General features: G+C 36.8%; 3 protein-coding genes across 3 annotated transcripts; 2 read left to right on the plus strand and 1 right to left on the minus strand.

The window, feature by feature from the left end:
- Positions 1–3,101: 3,101 nt before the first annotated feature.
- LOC117668890 (olfactory receptor 14A16-like) lies at positions 3,102–4,019 on the plus strand. The gene has a single exon (XM_034422944.2). It carries the CDS (start codon positions 3,102–3,104, stop codon positions 4,017–4,019), a length of 918 nt encoding a protein of 305 aa, XP_034278835.1.
- A 13,983-nt stretch (positions 4,020–18,002) lies between these two features.
- On the plus strand, positions 18,003–18,920 carry LOC117668891 (olfactory receptor 14A16-like). Its single transcript, XM_034422945.1, has one exon. The coding sequence runs from the start codon at positions 18,003–18,005 to the stop codon at positions 18,918–18,920; it is 918 nt and encodes a 305-aa protein (XP_034278836.1).
- Positions 18,921–24,276: 5,356 nt separating this feature from the next.
- On the minus strand, positions 24,277–25,259 carry LOC117668892 (olfactory receptor 14A16-like). Its single transcript, XM_034422946.3, has one exon. It carries the CDS (start codon positions 25,245–25,247, stop codon positions 24,303–24,305), a length of 945 nt encoding a protein of 314 aa, XP_034278837.3. The 5' UTR covers positions 25,248–25,259; the 3' UTR covers positions 24,277–24,302.
- Positions 25,260–26,415: the final 1,156 nt, after the last annotated feature.

Consider the following 26,415-nt stretch of genomic DNA (forward strand, 5'->3'; position numbering starts at 1 on the left):
GTTGGTCACATCGTCTAGCTCTGCAAAGCGCAGAGTTCTCCCGAAGCCCAGAGCAGCGGTGAGCTGGATAGGGAACCTCATCCTGCTTCCTCCCCAAGAGTAAAAAAAAAAAAAAACTCTGGGGACTTTGCAGAGGGCTCTACCTGCTCTCGCCGGCTCTCCTCACATTTCTTTAAGGAAATGGAGTTTTTCGAGCCGCCTCCTAGCTGTAAAACAGCTCTTTATGGGCGGCAGGGGTGGCGGCCCCAAAAGACCATCTGGCGACGACGGAAGCCGAACCGTGGAATGGTGCCCTCCTTAAGAAACCATTACTATATCAGTTTTCTTCCCATCTCCAATCTCAAGAACTCCAAAGGATCCTGGAAAAACAAATTATCTGGACCCTTTACAATCAGGATTCAAATGGATATGAGATAGAAATGGCATTGGTTGTGTGTTTTTTTCTCTCTACTTGACCTCTCAGTGATTTTAGATGTCATTGGCAATAATATTCTGGAGTGACTTTGGGGAGTGGGAGTTGGGTATCATGTTGTCCTCATTTGCCTCCTTTCTTTGAGGATATTTTTCAGTCAGTGTTTATTGGTCTGATCCTCGGCCTCTGCTTTGGGAGGTCCTCAAGGGTTGATACTTTGTCCACTTCTATTTAACATGTACATGAAACTGCAGGATGAGATTGTCTGTCACTGTGGGATGAAATATCAACAATATCCTGATGATACTCAGTGTAAGTCTCTGCCTAAGGTAAATTAAGCCATGTTGTGACTGTGCTTTCTTCGTGCCTGGAGACTATTGAGGTCTGGATGAGGAGCAACAGGTTAAAATTGATGGTGGGGTTTTATGTCAAGGGCTCCTTGGTTCTTGGAGTATTAGTGTTGTTTTAATGTGAATAGTATTGTACTACCCAGACCAACCCAGGGCACAATCTGGGGTTCTCTTGGACTTGTTTGAGGAGCAAGTGCAGTCTTTCTTCCCAAATACATCTACTTGGTCCACCAAAGTGGGAATGAAAGGCATTTTTCAACTCCAATGACCTAGGAAAAGAGGCTTATCTTTGGTGATTCCCACCCTTTGAATATCATTCCCCTAGATATAAAATTGACTTCCACCTTGTTGCTTTTTTGCAATGCCTTGAAGACATAGTTTTCACTGACATAGTGAATTTTGGGACCCCCATTTGGAGCCAGTTAAGTGGCTTGTCTGATTCTGTTGTTACTCCCACAAGGTGGGGTGGGGTTAAACAGTGGATTTTCTATGTTGTGCATCACCCAGAATCGCTGTGTGTGCATTGGGTGGCTGTATAAATCTGTTCAATAAATAAACCAGTGGGTGCTGTTTGGATCATTATATAGCTACATAGAAAAGACATAAATTAATAAATAAGACACATGCTCCTTAATTAGAGATGTCTCATGCATAGTGCATTATGGACCACTATGTGACTACATGGAATAAATATTATTTAAGTTAAAGATTTAATAAATAAATAAATTAGTACTAACTGAAACACAGGATACTAATCCAGATTAAAGGATTGATATGTTCCTTAATTAGGGATGTCGCATGCATACTACATTATGGACCACTGTGTGAATACATGGAATAAATATTATTTAAGTTAGAGGTATATATAAGAAACAAGACTAAACATGGCAAGTGTCAAGCAACCATCCTTTAAGGTGGAATATCTTGTTACTAGTAGCTTGTCTCTAAATACAGAAATAAATGTCACTACATTTATTTTTACAGTAAATAGAGCAGGTATATGCAACACAAGGAATAAAACTCAGCTACCTCTACACATTTACTATCAGAAAATAACTTAGAAGGTCAAATGAATAAGTCATATTGCACAGCTTCATTGGTAATGAACACTCACAAACAATTACTACATATTTTGATATAATATCTATTTATCCAAATGCAAAACAATAATAAAAGAAATTGGGTATAAGATAACTGCACCTTTTCTTGTTTTGTAATTTAGGCTTTCAAATCAACATGAAAATTGGACTTAGCCTCCAGGGAATTATATAGAAACACAATAGAAAACAATGAGTGGCATACAGTAACTGCTGTTCTTTTTCATTCTTTGTAGCACATAAGAAGGAGCAACATATAGTAGGTTGTCTTCCAGGCAAAAATTAAGACCACAAAAACAGTGGTAAGTAAAGACTAAGAACTCAGGATTTCAGTTAGGAAATAATTGAGAAATACTACACATAGGAAGAACATAATGCATAGTGTGACAGAAATAAGTCTTTCCTCTGTATCATTGATTTTTATATTGTATAACACTATTTTTTTCAAAATATGGTTATTAGCCTTAAGGTCTGAAATATGGCAAAAGTAAGCTAATGCTTTAGCCTGTTTGAAATATATGACTTGACTTGTACTTGTTTTAAAATATTCACACAGGCAAAATAACTGAATATTACACCAATCGTATATCATGTAAGCAGGAAACATGTTTCATAAATCATGTTTCATATTTACCAGTAAGCTGGTAAATAACAAAATATTAGACATAAAACTATGTTAATACATTTAATAAGAATTTTTTTCGTCTTATAAATGTTAAAGTCAAGTCCTTTCTATGAAGAGTTTTCTGGGTGATAATTAGTATCTTTAACTGTATTTGCTAAACAGTGCAGCTCATGGAACTATGGAGTCATGTGAACATAATTGGCTTCATCATTGACTGCACCACAGTGTTTGGTGTATAAGTCTTCTTACAAATTATTTCTAAAGAATCAAATATACAATATATGCCAGATTTCTATAGCCTTATTTACTTTATTCAGTACTATATCGTCATTTGTTTAAAGGTCTTTTAGGTAGCAGAATCACAAAATGGGTTTGTTATAAATTGGCATCTATATTGCAGAAGGAAAATAATATCATTTTTGTTTTAGATTTTGAAATGTATGAACTCCCTTTTACATTTTGAAAACAGGTAAAATATTTTATTTTAAACATGATAATTATAACATATTGGTTTTCATATGTTACTATTGCAGTGAATAATTCCATACCTATATTTATTTCCTAGACTATTTTCCTATGATACTCTCTTTCTGTCCAGAAGAAGTCAGAGAAAATAAATGGCCAACCAATCCATTGTGACAGAATTCCTTCTGATGGGATTTTCTGATGATCGTGATTTGCAAATTATGTATTTTGTGATGTTCCTTGTCATTTACTTACTAGCTTTAATTGGGAATTTACTTCTTGGTGTTGCTGTGATCTTTAACCACCATCTTCATGCTCCCATGTATTTCTTTTTGGTTAATTTGTCATTCTCTGATGTTTGCTTTATCTCAACTACAATTCCTAAAGCCATGGTCGCTTCTTTGACAAATAACAAGCGGATCTCCTATGCTGGATGTGCTGCTCAGGTCTTCTCAGTTTTCACCTTTGCAGGTTCTGAACTTGCCTTGCTGACTGTTATGGCTTATGACCGTTATGTGGCCATCTGCCACCCTTTGCAATATATGATAATGATGAATTGGGGTGCCTGTTTACAAATGGCAACTGCTTCCTGGATAAGCACTTTGATCCATGCGTTGCTGCACACCATTCTTACTTTCAGGTTAAATTTCTGCAAATTCAATAGAATTGAGCAATTTTTCTGTGATGTTCCTAACCTATTAATGATTTCTTGTACTGATAAAACAATTAACCAAATTCTGATTCTTGTTATAGGAATTACTGTAGACTCATTATGTAGTGGGTTCATTTTTATTTCCTATGGCTACATCTTTTCTGCTGTTCTGAAAATTCCTTCAGTTCAAGGCAGATATAAAGCTTTCTCCACATGTACTCCCCACCTGACTGTCTTTTGTTTATTTTTGATATCTGCTGTTTTTGCTTATATGCGTCCCCAAAGTCTTTCCTCCCGTACTTTGGACTTGCTCTCTGCTGTTCTCTACACAGTTTTGCCCCCACTCCTCAACCCCCTCATTTATAGCTTCAGGAACAAGGACATCCAAAAGGCTGTGTGGAAAATGCTTAAAAAATAAAATTAGAAGTTGTATTTTCTTCAGACACTTGGTTGCAGGAATTTGGTTTAAATTTGCCACGTTAGACATAAATAAAAGAAAAAAAATATTGACATTTTTCCATCTATAAAATCTGTGAAGGATTTTGGCTTTTTCACTTTACGGGGTCTGTTCTTCATGTTATTTTTTAACCACCAACCTCTTGGAATTTATACAGAATGGAACAGTGTATACCCGTTATCTACTGGAATGGAAGAGGAGGTAGAAAAGATGTTAGGAAGCCAGTTTTATGTATACTACTCTACACACATGAAAGTTACCCATCATAAAACAATAAAACAACTTTGCTGTCAGCTCCAAATAGATTTTGATCCTGAATCCAGTTTTTGCATTTCTGAAGAGGAAGGATAATCATGGGCAAAATAAATGTAACAAAAAGATCTGAAAATGACTTTTATGGACTTTTTTATAATCTGTGTCATTTAGAAAAAAAATATTTCTAGTGATAAGAACCTGCAGTTAATTCTGTGTTTGCATGATCCCAGGTGGAAAAGCAGCAGACTCTTCTTTTGATCAATTCATCTTGCATCCATGTCTAAATGTAGCCAAAATTATTGAATCAAAATTGGAAAAAGGTTATGATTTATTCCAGTTATAATATTTTTTCCCAGTTTGTTGAATTTAAGGGTGATACAACGATTTTTATCAGACTGAGCTTTTTATTATTAATCTTCTCATCATTCCTATCACCCATCAGGAGACCACTAATGACTGTATGAGTGTAACTTTGTTGCTTGTATCCTTACAATTTATATTGACTGTTTCCTAATATGATTTGATTGCTTATTTGTACCCTATGGCTATCATTAAGTGTTGTACCTTGTGATTCTTGATGAATGTATCTTTTCTTTTATGTACACTGAGAGCATATGCATCAAGAGAAATTCCTTGTGTGTCCAATCATGCTTGGCCAATAAAATTCTATTCTATTCTGTTCTGTTCTGTTCCGTTCCCTTCCCTTCCCTTCCCTTCCCTTCCCTTCCCTTCCCTTCCATTCCATTCCATTCCATTCCATCCCATGCTTACTGAGTTCAATAACAACACTCTTGGGACTTCCGGTTGGCATCGTGGCGACCCAGACGGTGGAATAGCGGGGCTCTTAGGAGCCCCGCAAAAACCCCATCTGATATGCCGCCGCTGGCAGGTCTATGGACTTTCCCTGTCCTGGAGGGACAGGGGGAAAGAGAGGGACCCCTTGGTCTGCCGAGAGGAATGATTTTATTGTTTTAAATGTGGTTTTATATTCTGTAAGCTGTCTGGAGTCGCCGTGGGTGAATAGGTGGCAAAAATAAATAAATAAATAAATAAATAAATAAATAAATAAATAAATAAATAAATAAATAAACAAATAAAATGTTTGAGTCCAAGAATGGTTTCTTGAGGTAGTGGTAGAACAATCCCTAATTGAGTCAAGAATTCATTATTTAAAATTCATCAAATTATGCTAACAATTGAGTATAAGCAATTGAACTAACAAGCAAGATAATTTTAGTATTATTATCATTTGAGAAAAAATATGTAGAGCTTCGAACTGAAAATGAATAGATCCAAGTACAAACCAATATTCAATCAAGAAATGCAATTTTCTATATTCCTCAACATCTAGCAAATTGAAAAGATTTCTTTGTCTTGCTAAAAATGGCAGGGATATTGAAATATATTGTATTGAGCTATTTATGGTGCAGACAATATAAATAGACATATATCAGTAAAGATAAATTCCAATATAATCAGCACAATAGATATAGTCTCTAGTTCAGTACTTTCTAGAATATGAACAGATTGAGCAAATAATTAGGCTGTATGATATTCAAACTTATATAAGGGACAAATAAAGATAAAGTGCATCACTTTAGAATACTAAAAGAATTAGGCAACAACTTTAATACTATGGCTAGTAAACTTGTAAAGCACAAGCGCTTAGAGAAAAAAAGGATAGAAACTGGTCGCCTCTTAGAAATTGTTCCTGAGCACCAATGTCTATGGAATTTTTCAATCATCCAGGTCATGGTTATCCCAAAAGTGCTTTTTGAAGAAGCAACTGGACTTCCTTTGTATTTCCTTGAAGACATTTTACTTCTTATCCTAAAAGCCATTTCAGTTCTGAACTGAAGAAGCTGCTTGGATGAGAAGTGAAATGTCTTTAAGAAAAAACAAAGAAAGCCCAGTTGCTACTTGAAAAAGCAATTTCGCAACTTCTGAACACCAGCACATGTACACAGTAATGTTCCTTATAAAAGCCTGGAATATTACTGAAAATATTATTGGGGACATGAGAAGAAGATACAGTGGGATATATGAAATAATTCTAAATACGTCACAAGAAACACAAGCATTTTTATAACTAGATGTTATAACTTATTTATTTATTTATTTATTTGTTAAATTTATTTGTTGCCCACCTCATTCTGGGTGGCTCATAGCACTAAAATGGGAATAAAATGATAAAAAGTAAGCATAGTAAAGCAATGAAGTGATAAAAATAAACAATGAAATTACAATAGTACAAATAAATAGAAGGTTGGGAGGAGCAGAAAGTACAAGAGGGAGTTGATCAGTTAATTAGACCAGTAGCCACTTCTGATATGGCCTCTCCCCCACACCTGGATCCTCAGGTCAACCAGCACAGCCGGGTCCTCAGGCCCTTGAAAAGGATAGAAGGATAGGAGTAGACCTCACCCTGGGGTGGGGGATTCCACCAGTTCCTTGATTGATTCAATTTATAGCAGGTCTCTTTTGCCAACAAATCATATTTGTAAAATATAGCTTATGTAATCATAAATTCCTACCAAGAGGTTGCATCAAGCACTTTCATTAAGTATTATATGATTTAGAATGAAAATATAACTAATTTATTTTTATTACAAATTTGTAACTGAGCCAGAAATGCTTGATTTCACATAAAAGGATGTAAGCAAATGTAATCTCTGTACAAATTATAAATATCCAACAGCTAGAAAAGCTTCTTAAAATTGAAGAATGGTAGAAAAGGTAATACATATTGTCATTTCTTCAAAGCTGGTCAGGCCAGGAACATGAAACTGCAAAAATTACTACAACTTCATGTTGTTGTGTCTATAATTATGAATTTTGAAACAGAATTTTGAAAACCTAACACAACCTAATACTGTATGTCTAAACTGAGATTATGCATTATTATTTATAATAAGTAATGCTTTTCTACACACTCCTCTTGAGAGCTTAATCACCACTTGGAATAGAAGAGGTTTTAGAGAGGATTGTGTCTAAGTGGCCTCTTTTGATCCATGAATCTCTTTGGATCTCATGATATATGAACGTGTTTTAAATTTCATTTTCCGGGCCAATTATTTAATTGTATTTTAATGTTTTTTTAGCATTTGTATTATATGTATTTTATTTGGCTGCTCACCGCCCTGAGTCCTTCGGGAGAAGGGCGGTATACAAATTTAATAATAAATAAATAAAAAAAATAAAATGAAGGAACTAGAGGAGATAAAGTGGATCAAGCAATATCTAAAGTGCCACTGATGGAAGACTAAGAATGAACTAAATTGAACAAAGATAAGATTTCCTATTAAAGCCTATCATGTGGCAATTCATGTGGCAAAAGGGAAATACTTCACATAAATTGCATCTGAAGATAATCATCCAGCCACCTTCTTCAGGTTGACCCTATTCCTTCTAGAAAAGAAGAACTTGGGGATCTACTTTTAGGGGCAGACAAAGGTGATTTGCTGATTTTCTGGCACCTAAAGTCACTTGAATGTATTCCGATTTGGATGTTGGGGTGGGGGGATACTTGCCCAGTTTCCAGAGAATGGTTTGACTTAGTTGCTGTTGAGGAAATGGACAGGATTTCTGGAAGTTGACATGTATTTTATTGGTATGGTGGTAATTATGTATTTCTAGAGATGGGAATAGTGCCCTTCTTAAGAAACATTACTATATCAGTTTTCTTCCCATCTCCAATCTCAAGAATTCCAAAGGATCCTGGAAAAACAAATTATCTAGACCCTTTACAATCAGATTTGTTGCGTCCAGACACCACGCACATGACGAGGACGGAGCAGCAGATTGGCTCAATTGACATCTGCCAGCTGGCGAGAAATGGGCGCATCCTGATTGGCCCAGCCGCTGACAGCTCTACATATTTAAGAGCTGTCAGTGCCTCAGAAGCCGCCCGCTCTCCGATGTCCTCAGCACCGAGCGGGTCTGATGTTAACTGTTGTTGTTAATGAAACATTATACTTACCTTGCCTCACCTCCGTTCTCATACCTTATTCTCAGAACAGAACAAATTGGTGACAAGGATGGGATTTTTGTGAAGAGGCAGGTTGAGTGGCAGCCATTAAAAGGGCTGAGGTATTGAGCTGGTCACAACTATGAGAAGTTGACATAATCTGACAGACAGATGAGGGATCACCAAACATGGCTACCCTCTTGACATTCGCACCCTTTAATCAAGCAACAGAAACCTGGGACTCATTCTTAGATCATTTCCACTGTTTCCTGACTGCCAATGACTATAAAGATTTGCCAGGGGACAGGAAATTAGCTGTGTTCTTAAGTGTCTGCAGAATGATATGTCTGAGACAGCCTGGGCACTCTTGACACCTCAGACGGTCCACAACGTGCCATGGAAAACTTTGTTAGCCACTTTGAAGGGGCACTACACGCCCTTACCATCTAGAGTTTCCAGACACTATGTGTTCAGGCAACGAATCCAGGCTGAGGGGGAAACTATCAATACATGGCAGCATTAAGAGCCGCTGCCTTGTATTATGACTTTAGGGACTACTTAGAAGATTTCCTCCTGGACCAGCTAATTTGTGGGATCAAGAATATCTGATTGCAGCGTAGATTATTAGCTAGAATGGATATTATGCTGCAAACTGCAATAGATGAGGCTAGAGCCTCTGAATTATCTTCGAAATCAGCCACTGAGATAAGAAAGAACCTTAGCAGCAGCCCGTCTGGTAACCGGGAAGTATCCTCGGTGCACCAGGATGAGGTCGACCCAGATCAGTTGTCAGAAGATGAGGAGGAGTGAGTTGCCTCCAAACATCTCAAAAGAAAAGCTGCAGAAAAGCACAGAAAAGAAAAAGATACAAGCCTCGTGCATAGGTTGTGGAGGGAATCATCTCCGTTCTGCATGCAGGTTTAAGAACGCAGACTGCAGGAGATGTGAGAGAAAAGGCCACTTCGCACGGGTCCGTAAGGCAAGCCAGCCGGCTCATAATAATTTAGTTAGACCCAATCTAGAATACCACCCCCGAAACAGACAGAATAGAATAGAGGAAGAATGTTTCACTATTTACAGGGGGTTTGGTCACCCTGAAACAATCATAGGTCAGGCCAATGTGAACTTGAGGGGAAAAAAAATTCCTCACAGTTCTCATTGAAGGTCAACCCTGTAAAATGGAATTGGACATGGGCTCCTTCATGTCTCTTGTTTCGTGGAGCACTATTAAACGATTAGTATCCTCCATGTCAAAGAGGTGTTTATCCTCTTGTCGTTTTCGCCTGCATGATTACCAGGGTAATCACATTCCAGTTGTGGGCTCTGGAAATTTCAAATCAAATACCATGATAATTTGATCTGCGGCCACCTCAAACTAATTATTGTTGATGGCGCACTACCCAGTTTACTGGGATTGGACTGGTTTGACGCCTTGAGATTAAATGTGACAGGAATTCACACTACTAAGTCTGTAGGATTCCCTGGCTTCTTCCACAAATTCTCAGATGTTTTTAGTGAAGGGCTAGTGAAGGGCTAGGCAAATACATTGGCACACCGATTTCTTTTAATTTGGATCCTACAGTCACTCCTGTGCAGACTATTGTCACCCATCTGTTGCCGCTGATTGCAGTTTGGGGTCTGCATAGTCCCTCATGGAAAGACTTCTGCATGATTTGCCATGTGCCCTATTTCGATGACATACTTGTCTCTGCCAATGACGAATCTGAACTGACCAGCCACCTCCGTACAGTTCTCCACCGTTTCCATCAAACTGGACTCAAATTCAAGCCTTCCAAGTGCAAATTAGGAGTCCCATAGGTAGAGTTCCTTGGCTACCTCATTGACGCTGCTGGCCTTCACCCTGCTCCGGCTAAGGTACAAGCTATACAAAATGCCCCTACACCAACTAACAAATCCAACCTGCAGGCCTTCCTAGAACTCTTGAACTTTTACAATTTATTCCTGCACCACAAGGCAATGGTTGCTGAGCCTCTTCACTGTCTCCTTGACAAACAGGCCGCTTGGAAGTGGGGACGTCGGGAAGCTGCCGCTTTTCAGGCAGTCAAAGACCTGCTCATCTCAGACTCTGTTTTGGTGCAGTACGATAACAATGTCCCCTTAACTCTGACTTGTGATTCGTCTTCATATGGGGTAGAGGCTGTTCTAAGCCATTGGCTGCCTAATGGAACCGAAGCCCCTATCGCCTATTTCTCAAGGACCCTGTCTGCCACTGAATGGAATTACGGCCACATAGATAAAGAAGCACTGGTCATAGTGGCCAGCGTTAAACGTTTCAATGATTACTTATATGGCCATTTTTTTCACATCTTTACAGATCACAAGCCACTTTTAGGAATCTCAGCCGGCGATCGCCAGACCCCATCAATCCTATCCCCGAGGATGACCAGATGGCTTGTGTTCCTGAATGCCTACAACTACCAGCTAGCTTATCACCTGGGTAAAGATTTGGGGAATGCCGATGCACTAAGCAGATGTCCCCTGCCTGCTCAGGTAGACCACTCTGCCCCGTTTCCATCGATCGTCCAGATAGATGACCAGCTAAGCCCAGTGTCGGCTTTAAATGTTGCCAGATACACTGCTAGAGATACAACCCTGCACCAGGTGCTGGACTGGGTGAGGAGGGGATGGACCCTGCGGCAAGTGACTGCTGAATTCCAACCATACAAACTCAGGCAGCAGGAACTTTCCAGTCTGAAAGGCTGTCTTTTGTGGGGTTCCAGAGTGATAATCCCTACAGCTCTGAGGCACCAGGTACTGGACACCTTGCATACTGGCCATCCAGGCATTGCCTGAATGAAGGCCTTGGCCTGAAGTTACTAATGGTGGCCCAAGTTAGATGAAGCCATCACCATATGGGTCTCAGAGTGCCAACAGTGCCAGCTTAATAGTGCAGCTCCCCCCCTGAGCACCAGTGAGAGAGTGGGAGGAGCCAAGGGTTCCTGGTCACGATTACATGTAGATTTTGCGGGGCCATTCCAAGGACATACTTTCACAGTCACTGTAGACGCCTACTCTAAGTGGGTTGAGGTGACATCAATGGTCTCAACCACGGCTGACACTGTAGTTCAGGCCCTGCAGCAGCTATTTGCAACCCACAATTTGCCTGATATGGTGGTAATGGACAATGGCCCTCAGCTAATGTCAGCCACCTTCCAAACATATTTGGCAAGGCATGGAATTAGGCATGTCACGGTGGCTCCTTACCATCTGGCCAGTAATGACCTTGTTGAACACGCAGTGAGGTCAGTCAAGGAAGTCCTCACCAAACTAGGGCCAGGGGACTGGCGAGCTAAACTAGTCACCTATTTGTTAACCCAACATGCAAACCCATGCCTAACGATGAACAGAAGCCCAGCCAAACTGTTAATGGGATGTCGGCTGTGGACAGACCTGGACTGTCTGCACCCTGACTACTGTCCTGAGAAGCCCCCTGATTCCAGTGCCTGGGCCTGCATTTTTACAGAAGGAGACTGGGTGTATGCACAAAATTACAGGGGGGAGGGGATTGTCGTTGGCTGCCAGGCCAAGTAATTGCAATAACAGGGCCTCACTCTTACAAGGTCCTGCTGGAGGATGGTTGCACATGGTGTAAGCATGTGGACCAACTCCGACGCTGTCAATTGCCTCCATTAGACACAGGCACCAGCGAGGCTCAACTCGGCCCCGTCACTTCCGAGGCTACTATACACCCATCAACTCCTAGCCCTCAAACCGGGATGCAGCAGGCAGTAGACTTACCAGTCGTTCCTGGGCCCACACCATCAGATGAACCTCTTGTCAGAGTTGCAGAACAGTCGTAAGGAGTTGCAGAGGTTCCGAATATAGGTCCACCTACCCCGACTGAAACTATTGGTCTGCGCAGATATGGGAGGAGCCGGAGACACCCACCTTACATCGCTGACTACGCATGCACCATCCAAGGAGGAAGGGGTGTTGCTCCAGACATCGCACATGTGACGAGGATGGAGCAGCAGATTGGCTCGATCAACGTCTGCCAGCCAGGGGGAAATGGGCACGTCCTGATTGGCCCAGCCACTGACAGCTCTGCATATTTAAGAGCTGTCAGTGCCTCAGAAGCTGTCCACTCTCCGAGGTCCTCAGCACTGAGCGGGTCTGTTGTTAATAAATGTTGTTATTAATAAAACATTATACTTACCTCGCCTTGCCTCCGTTCTCATATCTTGTTCTCAGAACAGAATAGGATTCAAATGGATATGAGATAGAAATGGCATTGGTTGTGTGTTTTTTTCTCTCTACTTGACCTCTCAGTGATTTTAGATGCCATTGGCAATAATATTCTGGAGTGACTTTGGGGAGTGGGAGTTGGGTATCATGTTGTCCTCATTTGCCTCCTTTCTTTGAGGATATTTTTCAGTCAGTGTTTATTGGTCTGATCCTCGGCCTCTGCTTTGGGAGGTCCTCAAGGGTTGATACTTTGTCCACTTCTATTTAACATGTACATGAAACTGCAGGATGAGATTGTCTGTCACTGTGGGGTGAAATATCAACAATATCCTGATGATACTCAGTGTAAGTCTCTGCCTAAGGTAAATTAAGCCATGTTGTGACTGTGCTTTCTTCATGCCTGGAGACTATTGAGGTCTGGATGAGGAGCAACAGGTTAAAATTGATGGTGGGTTTTATGTCAAGGGCTCCTTGGTTCTTGGAGTATTAGTGTTGTTTTAATGTGAATAGTATTGTACTACCCAGACCAACCCAGGGCATAATCTGGGGGTTCTCTTGGACTTGCTTGACTGAATATGTAGCAGTCATATTCAGAAGGGCTTTTACACAAATGTTATGTGCCAATAAGCCTTTCACAATCACCCTCATCCTGATCACCTCTCATTTGGACTAATGTGCTCTACCCTTGAACAGCATCCAGAAGCAGCCCACTTGGTTTTGTGCAAGTCCATTTTTGCATCTCATTTGCAGGAGTGGTTACTGGTTACTGATTTGCTTCTGGGTGCAATTCAGGTGCTGGTTATTACCTTAAAAACCTACTTGGATTGAGATCAGGTTATTTGACAGACTGTTTCTTCCCAAATACATATACTTGGTCCACCAAAGTGGGAAGGAAAGGCATTTGTCAACTCCAATGACCTAGGAAAAGAGGCTTCTCTTTGGTGATTCCCACCCTTTGAACATCATTCCCCTAGATGTAAAATTGATTCCCATCTTGTTGCTTTTTTGCAAGGCCTTGAAGACATAGTTTTGTCAATGGACTTGGGGACCCCTATTTGGAGCCAATTAAGTGGCTTGTCTGATTCTGTTGTTACTGCCACAGGGTGGGGTGGGGTTAAACAGTGGATTTTCTATGTTGTGCATCACCCAGAATCGCTGTGTGTCCATTGGGTGGCTGTATAAATATGTTCAATAAATAAACCAGTGGGTTCTAATTGGATTGTTATATAGCTACATAGAATATATATTATTTAAATTAGAGATTTAATAAATAAATAAAGTAGTACTATCTAAGGCACAGGATCCTAATCCAGATTAAAGGATTGATATGTTCCTTAATTAGGGATGTCTCATGCATACTGCATTATGGAATAAATATTATTTAAGTTAGAGCTATATACAAGAAACAAGACCAAACACGGCAAGTTTCAAGCAACCATCCTTTAAGGTGGAATATCTTGTTACTAGTAGCTTGTCTCTAAATATAGAAATCAATATCACTACATTTATTTTTACAGTAAATAGAGCAGGTATATGGAACACACAAGGAATAAAACTCAGCTACCTCTACACATTTACTATCAGAAAATAATTTAGAAGGTCAAATGAGTAAGTCATATTGCACAGCTTCATTGGTAATGAACACTCACAAACAATTCCTAGATATTTTTATGTAATATCTATTTCTCCAAAGCAAAACAATAATAAAAGAAATGGGTATATACACCTTTTCTTGTTTTGTAATTTAGACTTTCAAATTAACGTGAAAATTGGACTATCAAAAAAGATAGGGATCAATTTGGTATAGAGATGAAGTACAACAATTTGGATAAAATTATGTTGGGGACTGAAAAGAAAATGCTAGCGAGATTTTACAACTTCTTTTTAGGCGAGGACAGAGCAGAAGGAATAGCTAGGAATCAACTAAGCATTTGGGAAAAAAATATTGGCTATAGACTAAATTTCAACGACTGGGAGGAGGCTTGGAATAGAAATTATAATCTCACTAAATCAGCAATTTACAGGGAGAACCACTATAAAATATTTCATAGATGGTATCTAGCCCCAGCTAGACTAGCAAAAATATTTCCCAGTGCCTCAGCAATATGTTGGAAGTGTGGAAAGGAGGTTGGCACCTTCTTTCATATGTGGTGGTCCTGCCCAGAGACAAAAAAGTTTTGGATAAAAATATGAATCTGGCTACGAGAAATACTGGAAGAAGATATAAAACTTTCCCCTGAAATCTTTTTATTAGGAATGATGGGAGATGGACTCTCTAAGGACAAGATACAATTAATTATACATGTTATAACAGCGGCCAGATTAACCTTTGCAAAATATTGGAAGGACAAACAAACCCCTCCAGAGATGACAATAATAAATAAAATCCTAGAATGCGCAGAAATGGCAAAATTAACAAGTGTTCTTAAAGACGATGAGAACTCAAAATTTAAGGCAGTATGGGAAAGGTGGTACAAATGGTGGAATAATAGAACGAGACTATAAGGATATGTCTATTTCAAATAATGGTAGATTTGAAGATACTTGATATGTACATAATGTAAATATGTAACCGCACGACACCTCAGATGTTAATGGAGATTTGATGTTTTCTTTTTTAATTTTTTTTTTAAATCAATAAAGTATTAAAAAAAAAATTGGACTTAGTCTCCAAGGAATTATATAGAAACACAATAGAAAACAAAAGGTGACATAACTGCTGTTCTTTTTCATTCCTCATAGCACACGAGAAGAGGCAACATATAGTAGGTTGACTTCCAGGAAAAATTAAGACCACAAAAACAGTGGTAAGGAAAGACAATCATGACTAAGTACTCCATATTTCAGTTAGGAAATAATTGAGAAATGCTACATATAGGAAGAACGTAATGCATAGTGCAATAGAAATAAGTCTTTGCTCTGTATCACTGATTTTTATACTGTATAACACTGTTTTTTCTCACAATGAGCCACGGTGGCGCAATAATTAGAGTGCAGTATTGCAGGCTATTTCTGCTGACTGCCACCTCTCTGGAATCTGGCAGTTCAAATCTCACCAGGCTCAAGGTTGACTCAGTCTTCCATACTTCTGAGGTGGGTAAAATGACGAAGCCAAATTTTTGGGGGCAATATGCTGACTCTGTAAACCCCTTAGAGAGGCCTGTAAAGCACTGTAAAGCAGTATATAAGTCTAAGTGCTATTGCTATTGCTATTTTGTCAAAATCTGTTTATTAGCCTTAAGGTCTGAAATATGGCAAAAGTAAGTTAATGCTCCAACCTGTTGAAAATATATGACTTGACACGTATGTACTTTTTTCAAATATTCACATAAGCAAAATAATTGAATTTTACACCAATTGTATATCATGTAAGCAGGAATCAAGTTTCATAAATCAGATTATCAGAAGAAATATGTCAGGTATGTCAATGCTTAATGATCTCACAATAACAGAGAAGAACCTTATAAACATTCAAAGGTATTATTTATTTATTTATTTACAACTTAGCAGAAAAGAAATCTAATTTTGCTTTCCTCAGATAATAAATAATGATTTGATTATATTGTTTAATATTTATTTAATTTAACACAGATCTAACACAGGTTAAATTGCAATTACTTGCCCATTTACATAGCTGTGGGTTTCATTGAACTCAAGGAACATAGTCTACACAACCATGTATATGAAAGATGAGATTGTACTGGAGTGCTTTATAAAATGTTGGCATTTGCATATTAATGTCAAGCATTGGGTGATAATTTTATATCCAGTTTAAATCAAAAGAAGTTATTGTTGAACAGGAATGTATAAGATTGTCCTGTTTCTCTGTTTCTCTGCCTCTAACTCTGCCTGTCCTTACCCCCATTTCCAAGGTTTTCTAGACCAACACCCTGCTCAGGCATGAAAACCTATACCATTTCAGACAAATGATTGTCCAATCTCTTCTTTAAAAACTTGGAGTGTTGGAGCATTCACAACTTTTGGAGGCAAGTTGTTCCATTGTTTAGTTCTTCTAAATGTTAGGAAATTTCTCCTTAGTTCGAGGTTGCTTCTCTTTTTGATTTCCAATCATTACTTCTTGACCTGCCTTCAGGTGCTTTGGAGAATAGATTGATACCCTATTCTTTATGACAACCCTTAGATATCGGAATGCTACTATCATATCATCCCTAGTTCTTCTTTTCATTAATCTAGATATATCCAATTCCAGCAACTCTCCTTTATATATTTTATTCTCCAGGTTCCTAATAATCTTTGTTGCTCTTCTCTGCATTTTTCTAGAGTCTCAATATCTTTTTTATATTATGGTGACCAAAAGTATTCCAAGTGTGGTCTTACCAAGACATTATAAAGTAGTATGAACACTTAATGTGATCTTGATTCTATCCATCTGTTAATGCAGCATAAAATGGTGTTGCTTTTTTGGCAGCTGCAGCACACTGCTGGCTCATATTTAAGTGATTGTCCACTAAGACTCCAACTCTCTCACACAGTTACTGCTATTGAACCAGGTATCAACTGTATTATACCTATGCATTTTGTTTTTCTTGCCTAAATGTAGAGCCTTACTTTTTTACCATCAAATTTCATTTTATTAGATAGGACCCAATGTTGAAGTCTGTCAAGACCTTTCTGTCTCTTAAGCCTAAGTGTTGGGTATTTCTGCCAGCTTGGTGTCATCTGCAAATTTGATGAGTTCCCCATCTATCCCCTCATCTAAATCATTGATAAAAATATTGAAGAGTACTAGGTCTAAGATGGAACCTTCACTGACTCTCCAAGATAACATTTCCTGCTTACATTCCATTCTTGGAACTATCCATATGTTGGATATCATATTGTTTTATGACAAATATAATAATCTTAATTGATTTCTTTATCTGATAACTTGTGAACACCAAAATATAAATAAATATTTTGATAAATAACAAAATATTAGACATAAAGCTATGCTAGTACATTTAGTAAGAAAAAAGGTTCATGTTATAAATGTTAAAGTCAAGTGCTTTCTATGAAGAGTTTTCTGGGTGAAAATTAGCATCTTTAGCTGTATCTGCTAATCAGTGCAGCTCATGGAACTATGGAGTCATGTGAACATTATTGGATCCCTTCATCATCAAGTCCACCTCAATGTTTGGGGTATAAGTCTTCCTATAAATTACCTATAAAGAATCAAATATACAGTTTTATTTAGCCTTGTTTACTTTATTCAGTACTATATCATCATTTTTTAAAAATGTCCTTGAGGTAGCAGAATCTACACAAAATGGGTTGTTATAAATTGGCATGTATAACACAGACGGAAAATAATATCATATTTGTTTTAGATTTTGAAATGTATGAACTCCCTTTTACATTTTGAAAACAGGTAAAATATTTTATTTTAAACATGATAATTATAACATATTGGTTTTCATATGTTACTATTGCAGTGAATAATTCCATACCTATATTTATTTCCTAGACTATTTTCCTATGATACTCTCTTTCTGTCCAGAAGAAGTCAGAGAAAATAAATGGCCAACCAATCCATTGTGACAGAATTCCTTTTGATGGGATTTTCTGATGATCATGATTTGCAAATTATGTATTTTGTGATGTTCCTTGTCATTTACTTACTAGCTTTAATTGGGAATTTACTTCTTGGTGTTGCTGTGATCTTGAACCACCATCTTCACACTCCTATGTATTTCTTTTTGGTCAATTTGTCATTCTCTGATGTTTGCTTTATCTCAACTACAATTCCTAAAGCCATGGTCGCTTCTTTGACAAATAACAAGCGGATCTCCTATGCTGGATGTGCTGCTCAGGTCTTCTCAGTTTTCACCTTTGCAGGTTCTGAACTTGCCTTGCTGACTGTTATGGCTTATGACCGTTATGTGGCCATCTGCCACCCTTTGCAATATATGCTTGTGATGAACTGGGGTGCCTGTTTACAAATGGCAATTGCTTCCTGGATAAGCACTTTGATCCATGCTTTGCTACACACCATTCTCAGTTTCAGGTTAAATTTCTGCAAATTCAATAGAATTGAGCAATTTTTCTGTGATGTTCCTAACCTATTAATGATTTCTTGTACTGATAAAACAATTAACCAAATTCTGATTTTGGTTGTAGCGATCATTGTAGACTCATTATGTAGTGGGTTCATTTTTATTTCCTATGGCTATATCTTCTCTGCTGTTCTGAAAATTCCTTCAGTTCAAGGCAGATATAAAGCTTTCTCCACATGTACTCCCCATCTGACTGTCTTTTGTTTATTTTTGATATCTGCTGTTTTTGCTTATATGCGTCCCCAAAGTCTTTCCTCCCGTACTTTGGACTTGCTCTCTGCTGTTCTCTACACAGTTTTGCCCCCACTCCTCAAGCCCCTCATTTATAGCTTCAGGAACAAGGACATCCAAAAGGCTGTGTGGAAAATGCTTAAAAAATAAATCAGAACTTGTATTTTCTTCAGACACTTTTGGTTGCAGGAATTTGGTATAAATTTCCCACATTAGAAGTAAATAAAAGAAAGAAAATATTGACATGTTTCCATCTATAAAATCTGTGAAGGATTTTGGCTTTTTCACTTTACGGGGTCTGTTTTTCATGTTATTTTTTAACCACCAATCTCTTGGAATTTATACAAAATGGAACACTGTATACCAGTTGTCTATTGAAATGGAAGAGGAGGTAGAAAAGATGTTAGGAAGCCAGTTTCACATATACTACCCTACACACATGAAACTAACCCAGCATAAAACAATAAAACAACTGTTGCTGTCAGCTCCAACTATCTTTTTATCCTGAATCAAGTTTTTGCATTTCTAAAGAGGAGGGAAAATCAGGATGTAATAAAAACTACTGAAAACTACCTTTATGGACATTTTTTATATTCTGTGTCATTTAGAAAAAAAATATTTCTAGTGGTAAGAACCTGCAGTTAATTGTGTGACCCCAGGTGGAAAAGCAGCAGACACTCCTTTTGATCAAGTCATCTTGCATCCATGTCTAAATGAAGCCAAAATTATTGAATCAGAATGTGAGAAAGGTTATGATTTATTCCAGTTATAATAATATTTCCCCAGTTCCTTGAATTTGAGGATGATACAACGATTCTTGCCTGGATTCTGGATTTTAAGAACAATCTCATATGGTATATTCTTCTATAAGTCTGAAACAACATAGTGTGTTTTTTTCACATAGGATGGGTTTACTTATTGTTCAAAATTAAGAAAAAATATGCAATTTTAAATAATGGTCTTGGAAATTATCTGGCCTATGTAAATATCAGTTTAAACAACATGGCTTCTTTATTCTGTGATAGATTCTTGTTACTAGGAGGAGTTAAAGCAGTTAAAGAATTGGGCCATTTTCTTTAGATTGCAAGTGACAGAAATCCCAATCCAACTTTATATTAACACAACTGAGAATTCATTTTTATGCTAATTGGGTCCAATAACAACACTCTTTCTCATCTCCCCCCCTCCAATTGTAAGTATCTAATTTTTCAGAAGTGTCTCATGTGGTTATTAAAAGTTGTATATTATTAACTCATTTTCAATTTGCAATCTGTTGCATATGAAACTAATGTATTTATCACACAGTAGACTTCATGAAGATAGATCACAATTTGAACATGATTTTTAAAGTGGTGGTGAAGATCTTTTTAAAAAAGAAATTTGAGGTTTTGCTAAAGATATTTATATTGTCTGTGAAAAGGAAACTAGTAAATAGGAAGTACACAAACAACCAAGTAAATATCAAAATTAATTGGCTTGGCAATGTTTGTAACAGTCTCTTTTTCAACCTCATTCTTACCCTCACTAGTTTACAAAGAAAAGTAATTCCTTGATAATAAAAATATAACAGCGAACTAAATTTACTTTAAGAAACATAGTGTATGCTGATGGAGTTTCAAATGTTTTGAAGAACTGAGAACTATATATGATATGCACAATGCATATATTTTATTAGAAACAAAAGGAGTACTCTATAATAAGGCACTGTTGTTATTGTTGTTGTTATTGTTGTTGCTGTTGTTGCTGCTGCCGTCATTGCAGCATGTCACCCCTTGGCAGCAATGAATGTAATAAAGACTGTATTTATAAAACATTTGTAAAACTTTCTAAAACTTTTTAATCAAAAAAGAAAGAAAGAAAACCTCTAAAACTGTATTTCAACACTTTTCAAATTATCCTTTCTGATTTGCTCTCACTTCTGTCTCTCACAAAAAAATAAAAATAATATTTAGATATCTTGCATATATCTAACTAATCAGTTACAAGGGTAATTAATTTCCATCTTATTTACTTATGTTAAATGGATATAAATTCTTCTTGGAATTTATTTTATAAACATACATTTAAAAAAACTAATATTGTATCAATATTGGAATGTGGAATCAATACTAGTAATTTTTTCCTTTGTTATCAAGCAATTAAGATAAGAAAGTTAACTTACTGATAACCATAATATTGTTATTATTTGCAACACTAGCAGTAAAAATGGGGAAACTGAATACTTAGATGTGGTTAAATTATGAAATGGCACTGAAATCACAACTTAAGGAAAGTTATACATATGTTGGTATTTTAGAAGCAAACAGTATCTGTATGTCCATGTGAGAAAGATAATGTTTCAAAATTGAATGTGGGTTGTGGTAATATAATTAAAGTCATTAATACTTAAGTTATTCATATAGTATTATTCAATATATATGAATATATTGCCTGAATACATATAAAACTAGATGCTTTACAATGCAGGACACATTTATGGCAATACATCATCCACTATACCCCCAAAATAACACAAGCTGTTTGTATTTACCAAGGAAAATGATGGTTGTGATTTGTTGCAACTGATGCAGGCAAGAATGAAAAACCAGATGTTTAACTGATTTCCTAACAACAAGCAAAAAAAGAGGGTAACAAAAGTTTGCAATAAAAAAAACATTGTGAACATTATAGAATCAAAGAGGCATACAAAACTGATCACCTACAATGGCAGATAGAAAATAGGAATTGTTGATACCTGAAAGAAATTGAAGGCAGGATAAAAAGAGCAAAACTAGGTCCAATTGCACCATCAATAATGAAAGGAAAGGCTGAATTTGCAGGACAAGAATAAGCACTAGCAACAAATTCTATAAAAAATTAAAAACTGGGAACAACCTCCTACATACCTTACATAGAGAAAAATGAGGTTATTGATTACCTAATCAAGGCCTGTAGTAAACCTCTTGCCTTATTATGAAAGCAGTCAAGCAAACATATATGTATTTTTTCCATCAATTCTATTCCTATACCACAATTTTTTATATTTAATCTTAAATTTTAGCTGTCAAGGCTGTGGAAGTATATTACTTTCCTCTCCTTTTTCCTTGAAAAAATTGATATGCTTGAATATGTATCATCTTTAATATAATGGGGAAAGCTGGTAGAGGTTGAAATATTGTCATCTCTGTTTTCTATTATACTTCTGGGAATCAGCCCTTGGAGAAGATTTCAGATTGCATAATGATGTCCAAATAAGTGGAATGATTACCTATGTTTTTACAAAACCTTCCTATCTTGAAGGTCTTGACTGAGTCTTCATTTCAGCCTCAGAGAAGTATTCTGCTTAGTCAGCACAACTCAAAATAATAAGATGATCTGAGACAAAAACAAAATTCTTAGAGCAAAACATTTCATTTCACTTTTATAAATCATGATAACAGTTTTCTTTCTGAATTTGTAATCATTATTTTTCCTTTTGCTTTTTATGGGAATAGAAATGATTTTAGTTAAGCTAAACTTCATTGGTTTGTGTTTAAGTTAGTTTCTTTATAGGAAACCAAGAATATGAGAAGCAAGCACTTGTCCAAAACAATGACTCTTTCCAGGAACTTGATTTGTTTACTGAAAAATGTTAGTATTTTGCTCATAATACAAGACCTTGCCCAAATAGTAGACCACAGAAATATTTATTAAAGGATCTGTTGATTTATATCTATCTTTGGATCTCTTTGCTTACTAAAAGCAGTAACCATCAGAGTACTTAAAACCAATTTTAGATTGCTTTCTAAAAGTGTAGGTTAAGCAAGCCATGGTTCCATGGTAGACTGGTGCTGGAAAATATGTCTATAATGATGTTGAATTAATCCAGACAAGCACAAGTAAGAACCCATACAAAGAATTCCATGATAGTGATAAGGACAGTAAAACATTCATTTTTCCCCATCTTTATTGTGTCAGGTGGCAGTCACCTGAAAGTCCTATTTAGTAGGACTTTGGAAGACACACAACTAACTGGAGAGTTTCTATCTAGCAGTTAAATTCACTTGGATCCACTTAGAGATAGATTTTGACTTGAATCAATGCTTGGGCAAGGCCTTGCATTATCTGGAATGAATTTAATTTTATGACTGCCTAATTCCCCAATCAACTGCCCCTGATCTAATTTCTAGCGGTTTTTGGAGCCAGTTTGTGTAACTGTACTACAATCTTTGCACAAGAACTGGAGGTCATCCATGACTTTGTGTACCTCAGCTCAACTATCTCTGACACTCTCTCTTTAGATACTAAGATGAATAAACATATTGGTAAAGAGGCCACCACATTTTCCAGACTTACAAAGAGAGTATGGCTTAATAAGAAGCTGACGGAACATACAAAGTTCCAGGTCTATAGAGCTTGCATCCTGAGCACACTCTTGTACTGCAGTGAGTCTTGGACCCTTTAGCATGGCAGGAGAGAAAGTTGAATACCTTTCATATGCGCTGTCTCCAATGTATTCTTGGCATCACCTGGCAGGACAAAGTTCCAAATAGTGCAGTCTTGGAACATGCTGGAATTTCTAGCATGTATACACTATTGAAACAGCGACATCTACACTGGCTTAGGCATGTCGTGAGAATGGCTGATGGTCAGATTCCAAAAGATCTCCTGCTGTTTTAGGACCTCTTTCCAGAGCACGATACCATTGTCTTTTGAGACTGAGGATGCCAATGATGATGGTCTAACAACACAATACACTTTAGCAATCTCCTCCTCCTCGTCCTCTTTGGAAGCATGGTTGTAGATAAAGTGCTAGACTGGAGCAGGACAGGTTTAAGTACCTAGTACCTATCCTCTCACAAACAACTAATTCATTAGTAAATTTTCTCAATTTATTGCAGTTCTGAATTTTGATTTTCTTAGAAAAAACAAGGTGTTTGGGTAACAAAGTGAAATATTTTGAAATAAAAATGAGTGTATAAATAAAAATAGTAATATTTACAAATAACATCTACATAATGGATATATCTTTAATAATCCATAGACCATGCACAGATTGTTCAAGTCAACAGCTAGACAACCAGAAAGTTTATTCAAAGTTTGTCATTCATGACCAAATATATTTGACTATCCACTTATTAAACAAAAGTGAGTACAGAGAACTGAAAACAGTAAGTTACATACAAATATCCATAACAATTGGGAATGTGAATGTCAATTATATGATCAGAAGCAAATTTTCCAAAGGGAGAAAAAAAAACAACTCCTGAAAATATAATCACTACCTGAATTGCTCTGTGTGAAGAGCTCAAAGAACATTCTGAAATATTAGTGAGAAGGGGCATTGGTCCTACCTGATACACCCCTTCTTGTTGAGTGGAGACAGCAGCCAGACAGCAGCTTTTTGCTCAGTTGCTCATTCTGACCAATGAGCACAACCCACATCTGGCTGCTGTCTCCACCTTTAATGGAGAAAGAAAGAACTTGCAATTGAAGAATGAAAATCATTGAAAACCTTTCACAAGACATTTGCATTGGTAGCTATGACTGCAAGATGTATTTTAAATAAGTACATTAATTTTCTTTTTTAAAAAGTGAAAACACTTTCACTGCTGTTTTTAACATGGCTTCTTTCATGTTCTTATTCCTGAAGCTATAAATGATAGGATTAAGTAATGGTGGCAAAACTGTGTAAAAAACAGCAGAAAGCAATTCTACATTATGAGAAGAATGGCTTTTTGGGGTCATGTAAGAAAATAAAGCAGTGCTGAGAAACAAAAAGAAGACAATCAGATGGGGAGTACAGGTAGAGAAGGCTTTGTGTCTGCCTTGTATTGATTGAATCTTTAGCACAGCTGAGAAGATGTAACCATAAGAAATAAAAATAATACCACAACACACTAAACTAACAATGATTGCTGTCACAAAAATCAGTGTTTGACTAGGTCTTGTATCAGTGCAAGAAATCTTCTGTAATTGAGGGATATCACAGAACAATTGTTCAATCCTACGTGATCTGCAGTATTCCCACTGAAATACAATTACAGTTTCTAGCAAAGCATGGATCATACAGGTGATCCAGGAAGAAGCTGCCATTTGCATACAAGCATCCCAATTCAGGATAAGGTTATATTGCAGAGGATGGCAAATGGCCACATAACGATCATAAGCCATGATGGTAAGCAAAGCAATTTCAGAACCTGCAAAAGTGAAAATTGAGAAAACTTGGGTGGCACATCCAGTAAAGGTGATCGCTCTGTTATCTGTCAAAAAAGTGAGCATAGATTTTGGAATGGTGGTTGAGATGAAGCAAATGTCTGAAAAGGACAGGTTGACTAAAAAGAAGTACATTGGCGTATGAAGGGAGCAGTTCAGGGCCACAGTAATAACTAGGAGGACATTCCCCATTATGGCTATTAAGTACATGAAGAGAAATATCACAAAATACATAATTTGTACATCATAGTTATCAGAAAATCCCATCAGAAGAAATTCTATCAGAGTGGATCCATTGCTCATTTCATGTTTTTCATTTATTTGAGACATTCTGAGAAAAAGAGAGAAATGTAGTTAGTAGATAATATCAAATCATTTAAATTACTAAATTTCAGTATTCTCCCTATGAAAGAAATATGGGAATTTAAAATAACAGATTGCCTTTGCAATGGTAGAAATAAATTATTATATATTTCAGATTGCATTCTAGAGTTATTTTCATGAAAGCGAAATAGAGATATCTAATGCACAGCAGAGGAAAAAAAGGAAGGGTTTTTTGATTCGCCAATGGAAAAGTCAAACTATTACTTTGGAGCATCGGGGTATGAAAACAGAAGAGCGAAATAATATAAGTTTCAAAATAATAATGATCTTTAATGGAATGGCAAATGGTTTGAAAAATTAAGAGCTATGGTGTAGCATACTATATTTATTTTGATTTTTTTTAAGTTCTCTATTAATTATTATTGTTATTACCCTTATTGCTTTTGTAAGTTCTCCTCCCTCTATTCAAAGTGAATAGTAACTAAAACTGAGGATGTACAGAATAGATTGAACAAAAAGAAAACATCTCTTTCAGTCTCTTTCAGTCTTTTCTGTTTTTTTCACTTGTCCACATTTTTGTTTCTCACTAACAGTACAAAAAATCATACCATGCATATATTAATGCATAATTTGAATGTATCTGCCTAAAAAAAAAAAGAAAGTAATTATGTTTTGTGCTTATTTCAAATGAGTGGCTATACTTTTAAATGAATGGGGTAATTTCTTCCTATAGCTTATTTCGTAAACCCATATTTTTTAAAAAATACAACTGATAATTCCAGGAAGAATTTAGTGCATATTCATTTGTAATATTGGAAATAATTAATTTAGTAATTAATAAAGTGTCCTTAACCTAATTATAATTGAATGAAATTGAATCATGGGATGGCTATAAGATCAAAGCACTGAAAATGGACAAAAGTTTTTAGAGTTTGGGTATTTTAGAAACAAACAATATTTGAATAAGCATGTGAAAGAGAAAGAAGCAGTAAATAAGTAACATGCATTAGATTTAAAAAAAATAAAATCATAGGCAGTGGTTTATATAATGAAAGCCAACAATACTTGCACTATTCTAATACATTGCATGGCAGATATTGTTGACTGGAAAAAGTTGGAAGTAGATGCTTTACAATGTAAGATCCAA

The sequence above is a fragment of the Pantherophis guttatus genome, chromosome 4, assembly GCF_059756535.1.
Source record: "Pantherophis guttatus breed Tessera chromosome 4, ASM5975653v1, whole genome shotgun sequence".
Taxonomy (NCBI): Eukaryota; Metazoa; Chordata; class Lepidosauria; order Squamata; family Colubridae; genus Pantherophis; species Pantherophis guttatus.

Excerpts from the sequence above, each read along its gene's own strand:
- LOC117668891 (XM_034422945.1), top strand. The coding sequence starts at position 18,003 with ATGGCCAACCAATCCATTGTGACAGAATTCCTTTTGATGGGATTTTCT.
- LOC117668892 (XM_034422946.3), bottom strand. The coding sequence starts at position 25,247 with ATGAGCAATGGATCCACTCTGATAGAATTTCTTCTGATGGGATTTTCT.
- LOC117668890 (XM_034422944.2), top strand. The coding sequence starts at position 3,102 with ATGGCCAACCAATCCATTGTGACAGAATTCCTTCTGATGGGATTTTCT.